At 35.3% G+C, this 22,979-nt stretch overlaps 1 protein-coding gene across 1 annotated transcript in view; it reads right to left on the bottom strand.

Moving 5' to 3' along the window:
* TRHDE (thyrotropin releasing hormone degrading enzyme) overlaps nt 1–22,979 on the bottom strand; it is a 207,337-nt gene that overhangs the window by 106,137 nt on the left and 78,221 nt on the right. The window contains exons 4-6 of the mRNA XM_042815914.1: nt 17,258–17,412; nt 11,583–11,696; nt 1,281–1,418 (exon numbers count right to left, since the gene is read on the bottom strand). Coding sequence (XP_042671848.1) covers nt 1,281–1,418; nt 11,583–11,696; nt 17,258–17,412 — 407 coding nt within the window. The remainder of the gene's footprint in view (nt 1–1,280; nt 1,419–11,582; nt 11,697–17,257; nt 17,413–22,979) is intronic.

Raw genomic sequence — 22,979 nt, 5'->3', positions numbered from 1 at the left:
AGATAAACCTTTGAATCAGCTGAGGTTCAGCTATCACCAGCAGACATGATTAAAATATTTAAACAATGAGAACACTTCAATAATCAAAAACCTGCTGTTTATTATCACTTAATTGACCAAGAATAATATTTTCAAAGGCAGCAAAAATTTTATTGAAAATGTTATTTGGGCTCTTGATCTACTCCAGTATTTTAGAATATTTTCCTAGGTATTTTATGTTCAAATATTACATTCTATACCTATTAAGCATTTTTACACAGACGCTCTCATCTGTCCACCCCTAAAGGAATAAGAACCTCTAACAGAAGACGAACATCTTGAATTTGTTGCTGATGGGAATAAATGGCCACTGCAAGAGAGGATACACTCTCTTTTAGCCCTAAATATCTGCTAGATAAACTGGAAGCTCAGCAGGCAAGTCAGCGCTATGCTGCAGCTGTCTTGTTTCAGTCTGATGCTAGGCAGCTAATGGTGCAGAAGGAAAATATTATCCAGTACAAGGGTAACAGTCAAAAGACTTATTGTCTGGAGCAGAGAGTTCCAGTACAACCTTCCTAGTGGAAAGCTGCAGGAAACAACATATGCATCAGGCATCAAGCACATTTAGTCATGAAATTAAAGCACAGTACTGGACACCGCACCACAAAGCAAAGAATAATGTGGTGTGATGGAAACCTCCAGTTTTTGGGTCATAGGCTAACAGCAAGCCCTATCATGAAGAAGGTGGAATTATACATTACTCCCACTCTTCCATGGAAGTCCCAAAGTTGGCTGAATCATTCCTATCACTAAAATGCAATTTGAAATTGCCTGAATTAATACATATTCCTTCTCCACAACAGAATTCCGTTCCTCTGCTCTTGCTCTTCTGCAATGACCTGAGTTTTCATTGGTTGATAGAAAAAAACATCTCATATATCAAAAAAAAAAAAAAAAAAGGAAAAAAATATTAAATTCAGTACTTGAGAAATCTTCTTGAGAGTTTCAAAAGGGTAAAGACTATGTATCCTTTTGCTTTTAAAGCATTTAACACTTTTCAGACACTGCCACAAAATGAACAGTAATTAAAAGAACATTAACCCTGTTATGTTGAATGTCATGGGATAAAATTACTGTAGTGACATGCTGTAGTATATCACAAACATATTCCACACAAATTAAAGTTTACCACCTAGTAACAATTATGAAAGTATTCTTGAGCATTTGTTCTACAGACAGAACATAATCTTCTAATAGTAGTGATAAATCTCATAGAAATAGATAAGTTTAATTAGTCCCACCTTTTTATATGCAATCCAGTCAAACACCCTGTCAATGTCTGTGGCTTGCTGCACCTCCTGGGATACTGGATGTGAACTGGTCAAACCGTCTAGCAACATCACTTCATGTAGAACATCTGTCAGAAATCTCTGCTTTTCCTGAAATACAGCATAAGCAATAGTATCACATACACATTTACAATAATATAGAAATGATGCATGGTTACCAGAGGCAGCCTCTATATGACAGTTAACTAAAATGTGACCTTCTAGTCTGAATGTAAGCCACTATCACACCTTAAAATCTTGAACAGTTCTACAGAACAGACAGGAACTAACTCTAGCATCAGAGACCCCTCTGACTTGAGATCATTTGCTGAAATGTTAGTTGAAATATTACAGACTATTATGGAGTCAAAATGTATCTACATTAGAGACATTAATTTAGCTACATTATATTGTAGACTGCAATTCTGATTACCATAACTATTCACTCCCAGTTACTCAGGCTGGAGACAAAAGAGAAAGTGGCATAGTCTTCAATTACAAAAACTTATGTATGGTACAGATTAGCACTCAATGAGCTCCTTGCATACACAGGTACAAACGCTTTTGACAAAGATGACTATACACAATCATTATTGTTTTATTGTGTAGATCAAAGGCATAGTAAGGCTTAAGTCACTTGACTCTTAGAATCAAATTCATAGAGCAGGTCAACATGGGATAGAATGATGAACAGAGCCCAAAGTGTCACAGCAAATATGTGCATCATCTTTCTTAAATCCTGTAAAGAAATCATTTCTCCACATGAGCTCATTTGCTCTAAAAACATTATCTCCATTATTTCATAATTTCTGTGCCAGAGAAAACCACTATTACGTCTGTTTACGAGTGAGACTACCACTACATGTAGAAGTCAAATGACATAGTCAAAGTCACAGCTTCATCAGAGGCAGGTGCAAACCCAAACAATATCTAAGGTACTACTAATTTATTCCTATATCCTCTATAAATATGGATTGCAGAGGTATGTCAAAACTGCTGCATATTTACTCTGGCAGCAACATTAATTAAATGTTCAGATATACTCTATGAACTGTGGCGCATTCACTCTTAGAGTACAAGTAGGTATGACTTTTTCAGTTGAGAAATGACATACTGTAAAATGTCCTCATATTGCATTCATATAGATGTATCTACTCCAACATGCTGTGTCAGGAAAGAAGAGCTTCATTTCCTTGGTTTTCAAGTCACAAATAAATGCAAAGAGTGAATTAAAAATTATAGAAGATTCTTTTCCCCCTGAAATGACATATCTCAAACTTTCCGTAAGTACAAGATTTCCTGCATTAATGCTCCTCTAGTGCCATAGTGTACTCTAGAGAGTGATGCATTTTTTTTTCCAAAAGCTATTTTGATGTCCATAGATAAACTAGTCACACAATTACGTAATAAATTCTATATTTAATTTCTTGGGTGGTAAGGTTTTGGTATCAATGTGTTAATCTAAATCATATTTATAAGAAGCTGAAGAGCTGTTTCAACGCTGATCCATCTGGAAATAAACCTCTACATTAAAATTCATTAGAGCACAAGAAATGTACCTTGAGTTGATTGTATATTCAGGCAATTAAAAACATTGGATGCAGGGAAGCCAATTACCCAACATACATTTAGTGTTCTCAGCTGGCTGCATGAGGTAAGGTTTGTGAAGGGAAAAGTAATGTCTTGTTCATATTATTGTTCGTTACCAAATTTTCTCAGGCATGCACAGTTAGTAACTGTCCTTTTTTATGGGAAAACAAGAAGCATAGGGAAACAAGTATTATGACAGTCCCACTCAGGGAAAAACTACTGAGGTAGAAAGGATTGCAGATGCTTTGGTTATATCTCAGTCACGTTCTCTATTAGTAGCAGAAAATCTATTTCATCAGAAGTATGATATGCAACTCATACAGGTATAAACACACATAGGTATAGATCCGCCTCCAAAATTCATGTCTGAATATCACAGCTAATGAAAAGGTGTGGGAGCGGATTGTTACTGTTCAAAATTTACTTTTTCTCAATATCAAATATCAAAAGGATATTGTTAATTATACGGGAAGACAAAGTATAGAAAACAGAATCAAGAAAATGAACATCATAAAATGAAGCTATAAAGAATATAAAAAATATTCAAAAACAAAGGCTATACTTCGGTTTTCTGTAGTGTCATGTTTTGTTTTGTTTTGTTTTTTCCTTATGTTAGCCTTTGACGAGCAGGAAAGGAGCATTTTAAATTCATCACAGTTCACTTGAGTTACCATATCTGGAAAGTTTTCATTAAAATTTATGGCAGACCATAACACTGACATACAACAAGAATATCTACTATGTCTTCAAACACGTTTGCATGCATTTTAGAAAGAATTAAGGTGGCTTTTGAGCTATAAAGCTGATTTCTTTAAAACAAAAGAATTTCCAAAGTATTCCCACCTTTTCCCTTCAAAATACAGTCTCTGAGAGTAGATTTCAAAACAAGACTCTGGTATCTGCAGAACTCTAGGGAGATACTGAGAGAAGAATTTCCCAGTTGAGAGCAGCCATTCAGTGTGAAGAGACAATAGAAAACTGAATTGCAGAAAGAAACTAAAACCACCTTAATTATTTTGTTAAAGAAACAACCACTTCAGCTATTAGAGTCATAGCTGAACATTAAGGGGAAAAGGGCAACACATGCGACCAAATTGCTTATAATGACAGAAGAGGGGCCTTTTATTCCCTAGTTATTTTACCTGATGCAGTACACTGGAATTGATCTGATTTAGCATGATATCTACCGGACTAAAGAAACACACAGCAGAGAAAAGAAAATCAATTTTGGAATGCATTTAATGAGGCCACTGAGCTGTTAAACTGGTAGGTGACAGCTTTGCAGCTAACATGAAACAACTACAAAATGTTGTTGAAGATCGCTCTCCTGCAAGGGAGTTCAGCTGCAAGAGAAAAGCCAAAGACTGTGATTCACCTGTAAACAAAAGGAGGCTTCAGATAAGTCTCTGGGTTTTGCCTGGAAACTGTTAATAGGTGTATATAAGCACAAGGCAGTGCACTGAGCAAGAGCTGGTATGATGACAGCAGAACCCTACTCTGAAATAAGACTGAAATAAGGGCAGAAATGCTTCCACTCAAACCTATGTCTTTCTTTAAAGGAAAGCAGGAAGTTACTCCATTTCTTATCTTCCTACTACCCACTTGGCATCCAGCCTTTTCTTTTCTTCTCCTTAGCACCACCCTGGATCTGAGGGTAGTCAAGTCTGGAAGGCCAGGCTCTCTAGCATTAAGAAAGATATGCTATTACTTTCTGTTGCTTTCCTTCTTGTAGTTCCAGACGAAGAGACTGAAGTATTTTTATCAGGTTAGCATATCTTTTGAACATTTACATGCTCAGATTATTGCCCAAACACCAGTGGTCAGTAGATTCACATACATGTCTCTTCACAGCAATTACTTGTACTCTTGGCTGGTAAGACTTTCTTTTTTGGTACATGGTCATCTTGAAATGTCTAGTCCTTCTCTGAGCTTTCCCTTCCTTAGCCAACTTTTAAACAATATAAATATTCAAATTTCACTGCTATGGGTGAAAATGATATGGATAACAGGGTCAGAAACTGTAGTTGTAGCAATTCCTTCACACAATGGAAAAAATCTGTAGATTTTTAAATGTGGATCTATAAATCATTCCATAGCAATAAGAACAAGGAATAAGAAACCAGCTACCCTCCAACATGCTGACCACCATTCAAGTAGTCTATCTCTAAATGGAAAGAATAACTTGTGAAATAACATTTTTTTTACACAAAAGACTCTATCTTCAAGAGCTAATAAAAATGTAACAGGATAACAATGACGTAATGGAAAGAGACTGAGATACCATATTGAGACATAATGTGCAAGTTAGATAGCATGACAACAATGTAATACTTTTTAGCCACATGATTTCTAAAAATTAATATGAAGTAGCAGGGAAAATAATTAAAATGAAAAAAAGAAAAAAGAAAAAAGAAAGAAAAAAAAAAAAGAAAAGAAAAAGAAAAAAAAAAACATCCAAGCGTGAAACAAAAGGAATAACACAATAAAAGCCAAAACTGATAATTAGTACGCAGAAGAGATCAAAGGCCTCAATATTAAAGGCACTATTTTCTTCTGGGACTGCTATTCAAATGGTTCATGGACTGAGAAATCTACATGAATAAAGCTTAATATTGGTGAGCAAACTGCAAATGATTTCCCTGACAAACCTGCTGGAAATGTCTTATCCAAATTTTACTAGCCATCAGCAATACAAAGGAGATGAGTGATCTCTCATGCCTGACAAAAATCAGCATTTGCAATATGTGGTACTTCAGTTTATAGGGAAAGCACACCCCAGGGAAAAAGAAATAGGGGCAGATTTTGAAAGCAATCAAAGAATTCTAGCATACACAATACCAGGAAGTTGCAGTTCAAACACAGTGCATTTTCGGGTGAAACTTAACAAACTGCAAGGGAATATAATCTGTGAGGAAACCACAGGTTCAAAAAAAATAAAAATACCTTAAGGAAAGGAAAAATCCAATGGGAGCCAAAATAAAGTCCTTCCTGTCTATATATTTAAAAATACTACATTGTCATAGTGTGGGATGTCTCCTGAGTACTCGCAAATGAATACAGTATTTTTCTCTCTTTCTCCTCCCAACTGTATTTTGAGAAGATTACAGACAACTTTTTTAATTTATATCTCTGCATGTGTGCCTCAATTATTTGCATAGTTTGTTGAAGGAGGCCTGCAGCAGATTCTACTTTTACCAACTATGAATATGTCACGATTCCCATGTCTACCTCCATAACTCTCTTATATCAGGAAAGAGAATTTGAAATGCATATTCTCTTGAATGAAATGCCAAACCAGATAAACCATGACCCCCCCAGGTGATATAACAGGTGATATATTTATAGTATACTATTTGTAGCATAAATAGCATATATATCACCTAGGAGTTTTTGTGAAATTTCACCAGCTACTTCAACTGCGGTTTCCTGTCATCGCTCTGTTTTTCAAGTGTAACTTTCATTTGGTTGTATACCAGACTCATTTTGCCAAATATGGACCTACAGAAACAAAGGACACATTACAAAACAGTAAACATTATGAAAGGAAACATCCTCTACCTCCCCAAAATGCTTCAAGGAAAACTAATTTTACTCTTTCACTCAGAGAATCTGCTTTGCTATCTTGTATGCAATTGCCTTCAAAGAAATAAGAGTTGAACAAAAATAAGAGATTAACACAGACCTACATTATCTTCATATATTTGACCCCAAAACATTTTTAAAAGTTTGGCAACAAGGTACAAAGTTTGTCTTCCAATGCATCCACTGTAGAGAAAAATCTTCTCACCCTTAAGAAGCAGTAAATATTATCTAAATAAAGTCACTTTGAGATATGTTTGGTACACTGAGGCAACTTCCAGCTACAACTGGAAAATGCAAATACTATTTAGAGTATTTTTCAGGTGCTCTAACATTTGCATGCCTAGATTCTACCATCCTGAAAGCAATGAGGCTCAGCGAGCTGAGCTTTGAAGGCACCAAATACGTTTTGCAGAAACTTCAAAAATTATTTATCAGTTTATGTTTCAAGTAACTGCATGTTGCACACAATTTTAAAACTAATGAGTAGCACATTCGTAACACATGAAAATACAAAAAGCAGTCTTTCAGTAAGGAAGCCTCTCATTATACTTCTAATTGCTTATCCGCTGAACTTCCCACCTATATTTCCTGAAGTGTGTATCTTTCTTTCACTAAGGTTGCCCTAAATTGAGTCCATGCCTTGGTCTTCCTCCTATATGGAAGTCAAAAGTTGTCATAAATATTCTTTCTCAAATTTGATGACAAATTGCTTTAAAAAAAATCAAAATTATGTGAAATTCAGCAAGTTCAATGAAGTTTCTTTCTGAAATATTAATATAAAACTTGAACTCAGAAGAATGAAAATCATATGACTGAAAAGCTTTCATAATAATGCAATTTCAACTGCTTTCTCAAGATGAGCCTATGATGACATGAAAAAAGAAGAGGCATTGACATTTTCCAAACCTGTACTCAACCTCTTGAATAAATGTTTCATCTAAATGTTGATATTCATTTGTCTGATCTCTAAACGTTAAGAGTTTAACTATTTAAAACCAAGAATTCCAACTAATGCACCTTGCCAGAGCATATAAAGTGCAATGCAAGTCAAAGCACATTAAAGATAAGCATGTGTTTAATGGCAATATTCACTTCTATTACTTCAATCCTGTCAATAAGAAGGATAGGAAATTAGGATTAATCAAGGATCTAGGCAGAGTGTTCCACAGTGTTCAAAGTACTTAATGTAATGAAGTTTAGTTAAACTGCTTTCTATTAACTTTCCAGGCACAGATAATTTCTTGCATTTTAAAAATAGAAATGTTGATATGTAACATCATTATTATTTTCAGCTGCCTGTAGTAATAACAGATCTACCTAGAGTATGGAACCTCAGAGTGTGAACAAAGTACAATTCACTTTAAGAAAGGTGAAGGATGTCCTTCCAGGCAGACACAAAAAATTTTACTGCAAATAGTTTAATCACAGCTGTTGAATACTAAGAAAATCTTTGACAAACACAACCTTCCTTGTCTGTAAAAATAGTAAGCACACAAGAAAGTGTGAGATCTTATCCCAGAATTTTAACTGACAAAAAAGGCAGGGGATTCAAAGCAATCACAGATGTACCACACCTTGACTTATCCAATAAAGTTTTCACCAAAGCCAACTTTCATTTAGTAAAAAAAAAACAAAGGAGGAGAAGGCAGTGAGGCTTTGTGAAGTGCTTTCTCAGCATCAAACAAGGTACTGACTGCTAGAGTATTTGACACTCATTTAATGGATGAAAGGGAAAATTACATGTCAGTAATTCCTGCTGTCATAGTCCTCAATACCTAACCCTGTGCCAGACTTTCAAGGACAAACATGATGGTTCCTTCCACTAGTAAATAAAGAGGAGAAAGATCAATCAATAAATTCATGGATCTGAAAGTCTGTGTTGAACTCCTTCTTTTACACAACCCTATACAAAGGAGTTGAAGATAACACCTAAAACAAGCAGAGAGAAAGAAGGAATATATAGTTGCTGTTGGACCTCTGAAAGGAGTAAAGTGGATGAGAAATGACAGGGCTATGAAGAGCAAATTAGCAGTACGTACTTTTTAATTTCAATTTTCTCCTTTCTGTGATCTTAAAAAAAAAAGCAGAAACAATTTTCACAAAGGGAAGATTTCCTTTACTGTACCAGTCAGAGGATCTCACACCTCAAGAAATTATATTCAGCTGCTGCTGCTTTTCATGGCATGAAGAGATAACCAAAACGTTATATGGTATGCTCTAATACAGAAACCTCATCTCTGAATTTCAAAGTTATGAAACAGCGACTGTCAAGGCACTTGCATACATATGGTTAATTGGAGTACACATGATTAAGCAATATTCTCTGATCTTTGAGGAAAACTGCTTGCAGCACAAAACACTTAATTTGGGGTGCAGGAAAGGTAAAAGCCTGAAACGGGAAGACTATTGCAATTGTCTAATGAGTAGCCAGTCGCGATATATCTCTTAGAAAATCAAAGGTAGCTTCACCTTCGAGAAGTAAAAAATAACATGCAGGGCCTTAAGTTCTAGCTGAGGGAACTAAGTGAGACTTTCGCTTTGACCTGAATTAACTTCAATTTTAATTTTAAAAGGACGTTAAAAAACCAAGGGTGAGATCATTAAAGCTCACCTTCCTGTTTTGAAACTAGAAAAACTTTGTCCATTTCTTCAGGAGAGTTCTGATGAACCTTACATTAACTGCCACAGATAACAGAAGCTTCTGTCAGAATGACTCTTCTCATTCTGTTCTTGAAGCTGTTTATCCAAATTTCAACATAGCATAAGAATGAATAGAGTTTATTAAAAATTGGACTTCCTTTCTCATTAAGTTTACACATCCCAGTGAACTATGTAAATGCCTTGTGCACAATAAGAAACTAAACTTTCTGGAAGACTCAATAAGGTGTAATAGTTCATGTTTCGTGGCATTTTCGGTAATCCTGATATCTAATCATCTATCCTCTAGTAAAAGAAGAGTTAATAAAACAACTGAGGGAAAACTGATGAGATAAAAAAAAATTAGAAGAGGAAGAAATGTTTAAGCAAGCTAAGGAATGTAGAAAAGAAAACGATACCAAATCTATGAATTCTACATAAAATGCACGCTGCAAAAAATACACAGCTTCACTAAGGGGTAGCATCTCTAGACAAGTAGCAGCACAATATTAGGAGCTTATGTCATTTCAACAGTAAAAGCTAGTAAATCTCCTACAATTTAGACAGGAAGCTGCAGATATTTGTTTCAGATGTACCCATACTGTCCAGGTTTCTAAACAAAAGCCCTTTTCCAGGAATCTACTTGCAGTCTTCAGTGAAAATATGATAAATATTCTTTAATAAACTGAAATGAAACTCAATTTGACATTTTAGTTCATGGACTTCTTAAAGATTTAAGTTCCAAGAGTAAAATTTCGAAACTGCAAGACAAAGAAATGAACTAACTTTTCCCATTCTTTAGAAAGAAGGAGAATTTCGGCATTGCACACTCCATTTTCTTGAAGCAAAGAGCTCTATGATCATATACCACAGTATCTTTTATTTTTATTTCACAATAACTGCTGACAAAACACCAACGAGAATGTTGCAATATATTCCTCTTTAACCAACATTATAGAAAATAAGATTTGTAGTTCTTGATTTTACTATTGATCCATGAAGCTTGTATCCTTCATTTTTGAAAAAAAATCTAAGTTGTTTGGAACAACTTTTCATTTTATAAAGACTCATTTTTTGTTTGTCCAACTTAATAAACGTCTCTATGATCTAAACACGAAATGCTCTTTTATATCAATTACAACGATATCCAGCAAGCCAAATTCCAGTTACTTTTGTTTCCTCTTCTTACAATCTGTATAAGGCTGAAGGGTCAGAATATTGATTTCTGCAGTAGTCTACAAAAGAATGCAGCACGCTTAAATGTTTAACTCAACAAGTGTTTCATCTTATAACCATTTTTTCTAAGAATTTCTAATTATTATTAACCGAATGTTTATGAAAAGTTTATTTCTACCTTCTTTTTAATATAGGGGAAAAAAAACTGACAGAACAGTATTTTTCCAGACACAGACATACTACTTCAGCTAATTCTAATTTATGCAGCATGTGTCTGATTTCCAAGCTTAACACTCATACCTTGTTCAATCCATTTGTTTTGCCTGTATTCTGCTAAGATATGAGGAGTTCACATGATGGGCATGTCATTTGCATAACACTGAATATTATATTCATTCCACAGAAATCTCAAGCAAGCATTCTATATTCCAAATGACTTCTAAAACAAAGTTATTCCACATTTGTTGAACTGATTATGTGAAGAACAAATGATGGATGATTTGAAGATAAAATTCAGTGTATAAACATTGTCATCTACAGCATTTCACTATGCTAATATCATAAAAGACTGCCAGATTCTATTGCATTCATAATTAGAATGATTACATTGTAATTCAGGATGTGTTTTTCATAAAAATTAAGAGAATGAGTTTTAATACAACCAAAGCCACGTATACCAAGTTTACCTATACAAGACAGATGTCAGTTCAGATGAAGATTTGTTTTTCTACTTCAATTATAAATTTTGCTACTGCAATTATAAATCTAAACTTACACCTACAACAAAATATTAAAATACTACAAAGAATTTGAACTGCACAAGAAGCATATGTAAACAAGATTACCCATACAACAATAAGGGTAAACTTGGAGAGAAAAGAACAGAATACTCTAAGAAAATATTTTCAAGTTCACAGTATGTTTAAATCAAACATCTCTTTTACATTTTTGATCTGGATTAAATTCAATGTTCTGTCTATTTTCATAGACGGTCCATGTTAAATCATAACAGCTGCAATCCAAAATGTTTTTCAGCAAAGAGACAGTAGTTATTTTAATACTGGGTTATGATAGACATGACCTTACTTCTTTTGTAATAAATTGCAGATTACACTTTTGGAATGCTTTCAAATTATTTCACACCTTGTGAGTTTGCTTTATTAGACATCTGATACTTTCATGCATCATTTCTTATTTTTCAGCAGTCCCCGTCTATAGCAGAAGCAGGAGTATACCAGGAAAAAAACCTTGCTGTGGAGTTTCAGTATAAATGAAATAAAACAAACTTACCATGTTCCATCCTGGGTAGAGGTAGTCTGTCCCAATAAATTCAAAATAGTGAGCAAAACCCTCTTTCAACCACACATCCTCCCACCAAACTGGAGTCACGAGGTCACCAAACCACTGCAAAGGAAGTTTACATAAAAAAAAAAAAAAAAAAAAAAACCTTTTAGAAAATAATGCTTGCTTGCATATATCACTTTATAGAGAGCAGATTCTTCACAAGTTTCAATAAAAGCAGTAGCTTATAGCATTCAGAGGACAAGCAGATTTTTTTCATATACTATTGAATTAAGCCTTTTTACAGGATGCACATAAATTACTTAAATAAAATATTAGAAAAGAACTAATATGCACAGCATTGCTTTACTTATCTAAAGTAGATGCTCACCTCTGTTTAAGGAAGTAACCAATACAACAAGAGAAAAATGTGAAACCAGCTTATTTGAGGTAGGAACACATGGAAACTTCACTATGTATAGTGTGAATATTTAAGAACTGGAAACATAAGCTCTCTCTCTATTCTAGGCCTATATTTCAGCATTTTTTCCTCTGTAAGGTCTGCCTGTTAAGATTTACAACAATACTGACATTCATTGGCCCCTTTCCTAAGAAAAGCTGTTTCATGCAACCCCCACTGTGAGTAAGCCTCAGCACTCTCAAAACAGGGAGTTGATCTGGGTTGTAGCCAGAAACCTATCATGGCAGAGAACATGCAGATGCCACAAGGATTTTAGCCAAAGATAGGATGATTGCCAGAAAAGGAATGGGGACAAATAAATACAAGAAATCGGGCTTTATCAATTCTACTGCTCACGAATCACGCCATATAAATGATTGTAATGACTCTGGGCAACCTGGGAATATCTAAACATAAGTGACAAGAGCAGAAACACACGCATTATTACAGAAAGTTATTTCACAGTCTCTGTAAAATCCTTTGCCAAAAAACAAACTTTGGCTGCTGGAAACAAACTTATTTTTAATGTGCTCAGAAGAGAGTCATTAGTAATCAACAGGGATAATTTTGAGTTTTCGTATAGTTTTAAACTGATAGTAAACAGAAAGGGAGCAAATAAGTATTCCAGAGGGAGGCAACACACATGGACAGGTGCTGCTGCTGACACAAGTGAGAGAAGAAAATGAAGGAACATGGGGTTGGCCAAGTAAGCAGTTTCTTTTTAGGATGATTGGCATATCTGAAGGCTTTGTCCAGCATCTCAATGAAAGATCTTGCTTCTGTGCACGTCTTTGTTGAGGGAGAATAGCGCACGGGGAGGATCAATGCCATGACTACGATCCTTCATGAAATGAACACAGGAGCTCCAAAGAACAGATGACAGAAACAGAGATTAACAGATTGCCCCACAGTGTTCAGTAAATAGGATTTGAAAGAAAAATGAAGCAAAATGCGAAATTGAACATTAGCGGCAATGAACTGAAGAATTTCAGGGTAAAAGATGGGGTTGACAAAAGTCTTATTCACATGCTAAGTGAAACAAACTTACTGGATAGTTGAACATAACATAGCTAAGAGTTATTAAATTAACTCTCTACGGGACCAACAGAGATAAAGATCGATCTTAAGAATATTTATCTGAAAAGGTAAAGAACTACTGAAAATCTTTTTATGTATATAATGCACAATTTTAAAAATTAGAGTAATACGTTACCAAAGTAGTACAAAAATTATACTTATTCTAGAATACGTTGACTAAATGATTTCTAATGCTAAAAAGGTTAAACACAGCATCGCAGTGCTTATGTCTTGAATTACAAGACTGCTGAACAGATTAGAAACCAGTAACAGTCAGGGTATACTACAACTGCTCAGAAAGAGGTTTAAACAGTAAAACTTATCAAATTTGTAATATATATTCTTGCAACTCAAAAGAATTTGTAAAATTATTTGTTAAAGTAGAACAGTGAAATACTTTAAAGTTAGATTTAAAAAAAAAAAAAAGACTTAAGAAGGAGCCTAGCTTTATCATCTTAGCTGAAAAGTGGAAAATATGAATTTTGCTGCATTCCCAATATTTGTTGTCAGAATCAATATTTCATTTATTCCTCTAGGAGATTAATGTGCTTATTTAGTAATGACAAAATTAAAAGTTTTCATTGTCATTTAATCATCCAGGAAGAAAACTATTTAACAGGAATTAAAACAGCATATAATATCAGTATGAAACCATCAGGAATTTGCCTAACTAGTCTTGAATATCATAGAGAATATTACTGTTAGAGAAAGCAGTCCCAGAGAATGCAATTAATGAAGACCAATATTCAAGAAGAATTGTACGATTATCGTTATAGGTGTTACATGTCTGAAAGGGAAACATTAAGTGAAGCATTTCATTTAAGTAATTGCTCATGTGTTTATTTATTTGTGTGTTTGAAGAGGGATGCTATTTGCCCTGAGTGACAATGTCATTTTTTTTTTTCATTTTCGGAAAGAAAAACGAATTGAAATACATTGGTTACATAAATTGCTTGTTTCCCTCAGTTATTTGTGTTCATCCTGACGCAAAAGGCACTTACCTTCATTACAGACACACTGAAAAGGTACTCCTTCCCATGCACTTTTCTTACAGATTATTAAAAAAAAAAAAAAAAAAAAAACAGTGGCTTAGGGTTTTTTAATTTTCCTTCTGCATTCATGCATGCTTAACTCAAGTTTTGTGCTCAGGGGGGAGAACTAACAAAAAATTATGGTGATTAAATTCAAACAACTTTTTCTTCAAAGGCTGTAAGTGGGGTTGATCTGTGATATGCAAATAAAATGGATTGCTAATTTAACAGAATTATTTTAATAAATTATGGTAATTATTTTGAGCTATTAACTTAAGATGCTATAAATATGTGTGTATTGACTAATATATCATTTGTGTTCTGGGGCTCGGAGGGAAAGCTTTAATGCAGAAATACTCCACCTTCTGCCATTTATTAATTTTTTTAAAAATCCTTGAAGTGTTCTAAAACATTCAAGCTGTAATATCAAGCACTAGAAGCCTAAAAAAGATAAACTAAAGCTAGCTGCATTAAATACGTCCTTCCTAAAACTTGTATCTAAAATAAGAATCTAGTCAAGCATTACAAAGTCACCTGTGAAGAAATCAGGCATAAAATTCTCTCTTGAATTCTTTGCACGTGTACTTTGAGGACCACAGAATTTCTCTGTAATTCTGCAATGATGCCTCTGTGTTCTAAAAACTGCAGTTCACGACCAAATGCATATAAAATGCTCAATTGGTATAGGAATTCCAATCTTGAACAGTCACACCTAGTTTACAATCCCAATTCTTAATTTTATCAATTTATTTGAATCGCAGGTATATCATTTGCTGTGTTACTGTAAGGGACAAAGGCATCATATGGCACAGTTCCATACTGTACTAAAATATGCTGTGTATGTATTCAAGTAGACTTTAAAATCAAGGAGTACTATATGATGAAACAGGGCAACGACACAGTTCTTCTTTAATAACAAAAAGAAAAACAAACAAACAAACAAACATATTTTAGGGCAGTTCCCTTTCATCTTATTGGAAATCTTCAAAATTACATTAAATATAAAGTAAAGCTGTAGATATCGAATCTACTTGTGGCAATGTCAGTAGAGATTTTCATTAGTCCTTGTTTTTCAATGTATAAAAATCAGTGAAGAGATATTCTTGAACCACCACAGTTTAGAAGACTAGGCTATGAACAAGAGAATGAAAAATACATTGAATAATTAACAATTAAATAGCAGAGGCAAGAGATCTTGGACCCAATCTGACCTCAGTTCAAAATAGAGCAAAGATACTATCATTTATGCTCCTGACCTACATGAGCCAGAGTTATAGTTTCCTTGAGGAAACTGCAGCAGAAAACTCTGGTTACAGAATAAACAATACTGTCTTGGCTATATCAGTGTTTTGTATTATGTATTTTTGGAGGGCTTCTGTCTTTAAATTTTATTTGCAGTTGAATGATCTGTATTCTATGTGACTCAATTCTGCATTTAAAAAGTAGAGTATTAACTATTGTATCAATTCACCCACTAAGCCGAGCAAGGCCTTGATATGTATAACACTAAAACAGAAACTGCAGCAACAAGAATGAAGGAAGATACTTCTGATTAAGTGAACATTCCTGGAGTAAAATGAGAACAGACACCAAATAAGTTTCTCATTCGCACTTTTAAGGCCACTTAAGAGCACACAGCTACCATAAAATAAATTCACATATAGTCTTCTCCAACTCTGATGTTGTCTGAAGTTCCCAAAATAATAAATTGACAGAGAGGTTCAATGAGAATCAGTTCCAATGAGAATCAAACAAATAAACTTTGCAAGCTATTGATGTTATAATTGCTCACATATTACATATAAACTGCTTTGGAAGGAGAGGAAATTATTTCAGCAGCGAAAAAAATAACTGGAAGCAATGAAATGACTTCAGAAAAAGGAAGACTTGAGCAGAATGCAAAGAAAAAGTTATCAATTGTTGGATTTAAAGAGTTACAGAAAAGGTTCTGAAGGAGACTGCAAAAAACCCTGTACTCAGGAACACTGAACTAGAAAAAACCCACCCACACTAGAAAAAAAACCACCATGTGGCAGAACGTAATACTAACCAGAGTTGGGATTTGGTGATCTAATATGTGTTTTCCACATCTTAATCCTCAGGCACCATGATTTTTCTAGCTGAACAGTGTGCTACTCTACTGTACTGCGCAATAAAGAGCATATAACAAAATAAGATGATCACACTGAGAACAAACCAGCAATAACTTTCAATTAAAATGTCATGTTTTAGCTGAGGATTTAATATTCATCTACAGATTTAATGTGAAACATGAATACGAACCAAGCATTATTATTTCCAGGTTCATCTACCGTAACTCTATTATGAAGGCTCCCTTTTATATGGTACTTATATTTGCAGAAAGTGTTAAGAATATGCACTGCATTTTAAAGAATACTGTGTAAAGTCACAGATGTAAGCCATGCTGATTACACAGTTGGATTTTAACCTGAGGGCTATGATTATGCCTGTTATGAGTATAAGAAAGGGTTTCCTGGCCCTCAAGCACATTTCTTCAATAACATTTGCATTCCACTCAATATTACTAAACAGTCATAATGTGTTTAGTTGGAGATAAGATGGAAGAAATATGAAACAAATTGTAATATGGATTTATTACAGAGTTTTTTTATTGATAAAAATGTTTTTTTGTACATATAAAGACTCGATTGTCCATCATGAGTGAACAGAGGGTTAATACCAAACTTAAAAAAGGAAAAGAGAAGTGCATGTATATGTGAGAGGAGACGAGTAAGACTATCAAGTTGATTTCAGCCAAAGCATTTTTTGACATGAACGTGCAACTCAGTATGAATCTGCTATGGTTCTGCAATAAATTCTTTTCTACCATTTTCAATGCGTATAATCTTCTGAACAACACACAAAACACATATGTTAAAATCATACAGAAGATAAGCAAGTTCTTTGTTACTGATTTTCTTCTTTACCCCCATTCTGACTCTTGTTTTTGCATTCTAGTTATGTGTCTTATAGATCCTCCTGTTATTTGGACTACACTCACAATAAAAGCTGTAACTGTGCAAATTCATTTTCAGTTTTGAAAAGGAATGCATGGTTTCTGATATAAGTACTATGTATCTGAACACTTTGAATACCTGATGACATAGCTCATGTACAATGACCATGGTGACATCCAGCAGGTATGATATAGAAGAAATGCTTGGATCCAGTAGTATCCTTTGCTCCACAAAAACACTCAGTCCCCAGTTCTCCATAGCAGCATAGGGATGTTTAGGCACAGCTAACAGATCTGAAAACAAAGAAAAAAATATGTTAACTTCCTTTGAAAGATATTTTACTGAAGAGCTATTGTAGATAAAGCCATAAACAATCATTAAAAACATTTTAAATAACATAAACATAAAAACAGGACTGTTAATTTCAGCTCTCTAGCATTTCTACTTAGGAAACATTAATAAAATATCAATTTTTGTTCTTATATCACTACTTGTTAATGATAGTTATGTTATTTATGTAACAGTATTTAGTACTTTTAATTGAAGAAATTACCTATATAGAGTATAGATTATTTTAAAATATCTTGATGTAGATTTACTGATGAGTTTGATGCTACTTCTCATGTTTACTACACCACAATGAAAGCAGTAGCATAGATTTTAACAAAAGTATTGTGTATCTTTTCATTAAAGTGACTTCTTTATGAACATCTTTCAAGTCAAACTATATGTAAGGATATACATTAGGGGAAGAATGAAGAAATCTTGTTTCATAACAATTAGAAAGAATCATAGAATCATCACAGAATCATAGAATCACAAGTTTGGAAACAACGTGCAAGATCATCTAGTCCGACCATCTTCTCATTACCACTGCTACCACAGGCACTAACGCATATCTTGAAGCTCCTCATCCAGACGCCTCTTGAACACTGCCAGGGACGGCAACTCCACCACCTCCCTGGGCAGCCATTCCAGTGCCTGACCACTCTCTAAGAGAAATAGTTTTTTCTCATGTCTAACCTAAACATCCCCTGGTACAATTTGCGGCCATTTCTCCGGGTCCTGTTTGTTGCCTGGGACAAGAGGCCAAACCCCTCCTCACCCCAACCTCCCTTTGGGAAGTTATAGAGTGCAATGAGGTCTCCCCTGAGCCTCCTCTTCTCCAGAATGAACAATCCGAGTTCCCTCAGCTGCTCCTCATAAGCCCTGTGCTCCAGACCCCTCACCCCCCTTCTCTGGACACGCTCCAGGGCCTCAATGTCTTTCTTGTAGTGAGGGGCCCAAAACTGAACACAGTACTTGAGGTGTGGCCTCACCAGTGCTGAGTACAGGGGGATGATCACCTCCCTGCTCCTGCTGGCCACATTATTTCTAATGCAGACCAGGATGGCATTGGCCCTCTTGGCCACCTGGGCACACTGTCGGCTCACGTTCAGCCGAGCATCAACCAACACCCTCAGGTCCCTCTCTTCTTCACAGTCATCCAGCCACTCATCCCCAAGCTTATAATGCTGCATGGGGTTGTTGTGCCCAAAGTGCAGGACCCGACACTTGGCCTTGTTGAACCTCATCCCATTCACCTCAGCCCAGCGATCCAGCCTGTCTAAATCCCTCTGAAGGGCCTCCCTACCCTCAGACAGATCAACACCACCTCCCAGCTTGGTGTCATCTGCAAACTTACTGAGGGTACACTCAGTCCCCTTCATCTAGGTCATCAATAAAGATATTAAACAAGATGGGTCCCAGTACCGACCCCTGGGGGACACCACTTGTTACGGGTCGCCAGCTGGACTTAACTCCATTCACCACTACCTGTTGGGCACAGCCCTCTAGCCAGTTCCTATCCAAAAAAGGGTAGACCTGTCCAGTCCACGGGCAGCCAGTTTCCCCAGAAGAAGCCTGTGAGGAACCGTGTCAAAGGCTTTGCTGAAGTCTAGGTAGTCTACATCAACAGCCCTTCCCTCATCTGCCAGTTTGGTCACGCAGTCGTAGAAGGAGAAGTTCACAAGCTGTTCAGAAGTTCACAAACTCTTCAGAATCTCCTTGCCAAAACAAGCCATCTTTTGGTACATAGTATTGCTAGGAGCCGCTCTGAGGATGGACCTATTGACAGCCCTGTTTCAGTTCCACAGGCTGGAACAATGGTGCCAGATGCAATCAAAGATGAGTTACTTCAGCTTAGTACCCAGTAAGAGATAAAACAGTATGAAGAAGATGGGAATTCCATCTTATTTAAAAAAAAATATTAAAATGAGTGACAGGAAATTTCTCTCAGCGGCAAGAGGTTCAAGAAGACACTATTACAATGGCTATCCAGATGCTAGTAAGATCTTACAGAAAGTGGCTGAGAAGAAATTCAAATTGACCAGTCTGGAAATAGAATTAGAGTAAACTGACATAAGGAATAAACAAATATGCAGTGCTGCTCCACTGCAAAAATATCTGAAAGAGTCTAGAAACAGCTTCTAAGTCTATAAGAAGGCCAGTGCAAATCAGCCAGGCTTTTGGAAGCTATACTGTCACGTCAGCATGGTGCTCTTTTCTAGTTGAATTAATTAGCCTGGCTTCTTAATTAATTAGCCTGGCTAATGTACTCCTCTCATTACTTCTGGTTCCAAAGCCAGTTCATTCCTAATCAACACACATAGATTTAGGCAGTGGGATGAATGATCTCTGGATTGACTCCTCCCAAAGAAGTGAAATTATGACTTGCTTACAGATAGCAATTCTATTACAGCACACACATCTCCTACATTTTCCTATTTTGGTTTCCTTATCTACATGGTAGAATTGGCTTGAAGAACAACCTGACAGCAGGAGCTCTACTTCAGGATTCATAGAAAGAAGCCACAGAAATATCAGCAGCAGTTAAAGAACTCAGATATATTTCAGTATTCCCCAAAAGGGGAATAAAAAAAAAAATTTTTTTTGCAAGTAGTAAATAAAACACAGACCTCAAGTGGAAGCGCAGAGAGAGCATAGCAGCTACTTCCAAATACAAAAAAAAAAAAAAAAAAACCCTGAAAATAGCCAAATTGCAGAGGAACTACAAAGGATAAATAACAAATATTCATATAAAGGCAAACATTAGAACAAGAACTTAATTAAGGAGAGCAAAGCAAAAATCCAAAGCATGGTGTTCAAGAGGAGACTGCCAGTTAATGCAGATTTACATGCTTTAATTTTCTTCTTCAGTTGAAACTTGAAACATACTACTTTTATAGAATAACTGCAATTTGTTATTACTAACATGAAAAAACTCCCGTCTGCTATACAAAGGAAAGATAAGCATTAAAAGATGACACAAAGGCTACAGGGTGAAATCACTGAACTTAATGGCAAATATTCATTAAAATTAAACAGGGACCTTTCCTATTCTTAGCTGTGTAAAGAAAGCTGTAACTTTTCCTGCAGTGATTAAACTTTCATTTAAAAAGTATCTTCAGAAGAACATAGAAAGAATGATTCTAATTTACTCCCAGTTTTCAACAACTCCTTTCAAATCAGCAAAGTGATATCAAAATAAAACTATCACAAAAGAAAAACTATTTCATACTTGCACTGATTGTTTTCCTTCCTTTCTCTCTTTTGCATTCATTTGAATTTTCTGGTCTTTCTTGTCAGTCATAGCAGACACATTTTGTTAGTGTCAGCAAATAATAAAGTGAAATAACTCTGTGGCACTGGGAAACTGAGGTCTCATGTTGTTCAGGAAAGGAGTTCACCCCCACCTAAATACAAAGGTATTTATTTAGCTTATTACTGACTGTTTCAGTATTTGTTCCATTGGCAATGGTCTGGTGGCTTAGATGGACGCATGGTAGCACTGACATACCAGTAAAACCCTCCAGTCTGACTGATGGCCAGCTGCCTTCCAGGCAGACAACAGCAGAGAAATACTCTAAATCACTTTCTTATTGAGCAATGCCATTGCTCTGCAAGCCTTGATATTCCTTTCACTCATCAACTAATGCACTGTAATGCCAAGAAGACAACTTCCTTAATCTCCAGCAACTGACAAACTGGACTCTGAATGTAATTGTTACGACAACAGGACAAAATCTTTTTCTTCTCATTGTCCATGTCTAAAATCAGAATTCCCAGTCTTACTGTTAATTCAGAAACAAAATTCTTCAGAAGTCAATCTTGATTGATCCCAAGATTTCTACCACCTTTAAACAAAATCCCCAATTCGGGTCCAAGACAATCATCTGCTCTATTATCCAGGGAGCAAAAATATTTCACTTCAGAGAAACAATGTTTGATGTTCAAGTCTCATCCGAGGAATTTGCATTTTCCTCTGCCTACAACACCACAAAAGAACTGAGGAAGGTCTCTAATGGTCCTCAAGGTGACACCCACTAAGGCTTAAAGATAATTTTTGAGGAGCAAGGTACAAAAGGAGGGGTAATTATGAACATTTTGATACAAACATTATTCACCCATTGTATTGCTCAAAAGCATTCTATACTAACTGCAAAAAATATGAACTACTGAATATATAACAGCTTGTGCACATGCTGTATTCAGTTACTCTGCACAGTATTTAATTAAATTCTTTCTAAAGCACTCGTGAATGTTTGATTATGTAGATATTGCAGGGGAAATAGAAGTGCTTGTTATTGCTTGCAGAGAATAATATCCCCATGCATCATAAAAGTGTTACTTGAGATTTCCTGATACAGCAGGCAGAGGTCTGTGCACCACTGGAATAGAACTCCACCTCTTGGCCTTCACAGAGACTAAATTCATGACTGAATAAAATCACCACAGCTAAAATAAAATCATCACAAAAGCCATTCAAACTAAAAGGCATTGGAACATCACATTAATGTACAACAGTGGTACAATTACTCAGATTCAAATTACTCAAATACATACAGATATTTCTGAAATATGGCCCTGTGCAAATCTCATTTTTCAGCAGTTCAGGTTACAAGAACTGTAAATAGCTCAGCAGCTCCTTTTACTTCCAAACATTCAATTAAGGCATCATAACTATGTGAGCTTAAATCAAAATATAATTGTCCAACATTATTAGCAAGTATCATCATCATACAAAATAGAAATTAGCAATTCATCACCCAACTTAGTCACAAAGAGAATCCACTTTCAACATGACTACCTATTAATTTAGCATTGGTGTAATTTGAAGATATGACACTGTTTTTTCGCTTTTTCTACTCATTTATAGTAGTGAATTCCCCAACTGTGAACATCATTCTAACTTCAAATGAGAGCAGAATTAGAAGTAAATATGATTAAATGCAAAACAAGACGCAAGTGTCACAGAGTACCCTGAATTTGAAGTATTTTCTTTCACTTCTTCATCTTCTCCACACCTATCATAACAATATGTTTAACCATCTTTGTTTTAAATATTTGAACACACATCCTTACTATACATGAGTATGACTGTGTGCACAAAGTTATCTACACGAATGAAGATATTTACTAGTAGATACACTGTGGTCTTGTATTAGCTGCTCAATTAAATGTAATCAAGGGATAGATCCTGCAGGACACAGAGCATTAAATTTCTTGTAATCAAGGAGAAAGAAAAAGCAACTACTGAGGAAAAAAGAATATATAGAGAGAAAAAATACAAATTTTCTGTTATCAGATATGGTAAGTATCCCAAATGAATGTAAGAATCCTAAAACTCTGCAACTTTATACAAAAACATACAGTGAGAAAAACTAATTTTCTGACAAACATCTTTACGCATTTCCTTAATAAAATTAGGAAGCATACAGAGATAAACTGTTCATTGTGTGAACTCCATGTTTTTCTTTTCTAATCCTCATATCTATTTCAAAATTTAGACTAAAAATCTGAATTTACCCACCTGCCTCTT

The sequence above is a fragment of the Centrocercus urophasianus genome, unplaced genomic scaffold (assembly GCF_019232065.1).
Source record: "Centrocercus urophasianus isolate 14NV4802_14NV808 unplaced genomic scaffold, USGS_Curo_1.0 seq_15, whole genome shotgun sequence".
NCBI classification, from domain to species: domain Eukaryota; kingdom Metazoa; phylum Chordata; class Aves; order Galliformes; family Phasianidae; genus Centrocercus; species Centrocercus urophasianus.
The sequence above is the reverse complement of the archived record's forward strand: the minus strand, read 5'-3'. Positions and strand labels throughout refer to the sequence as shown.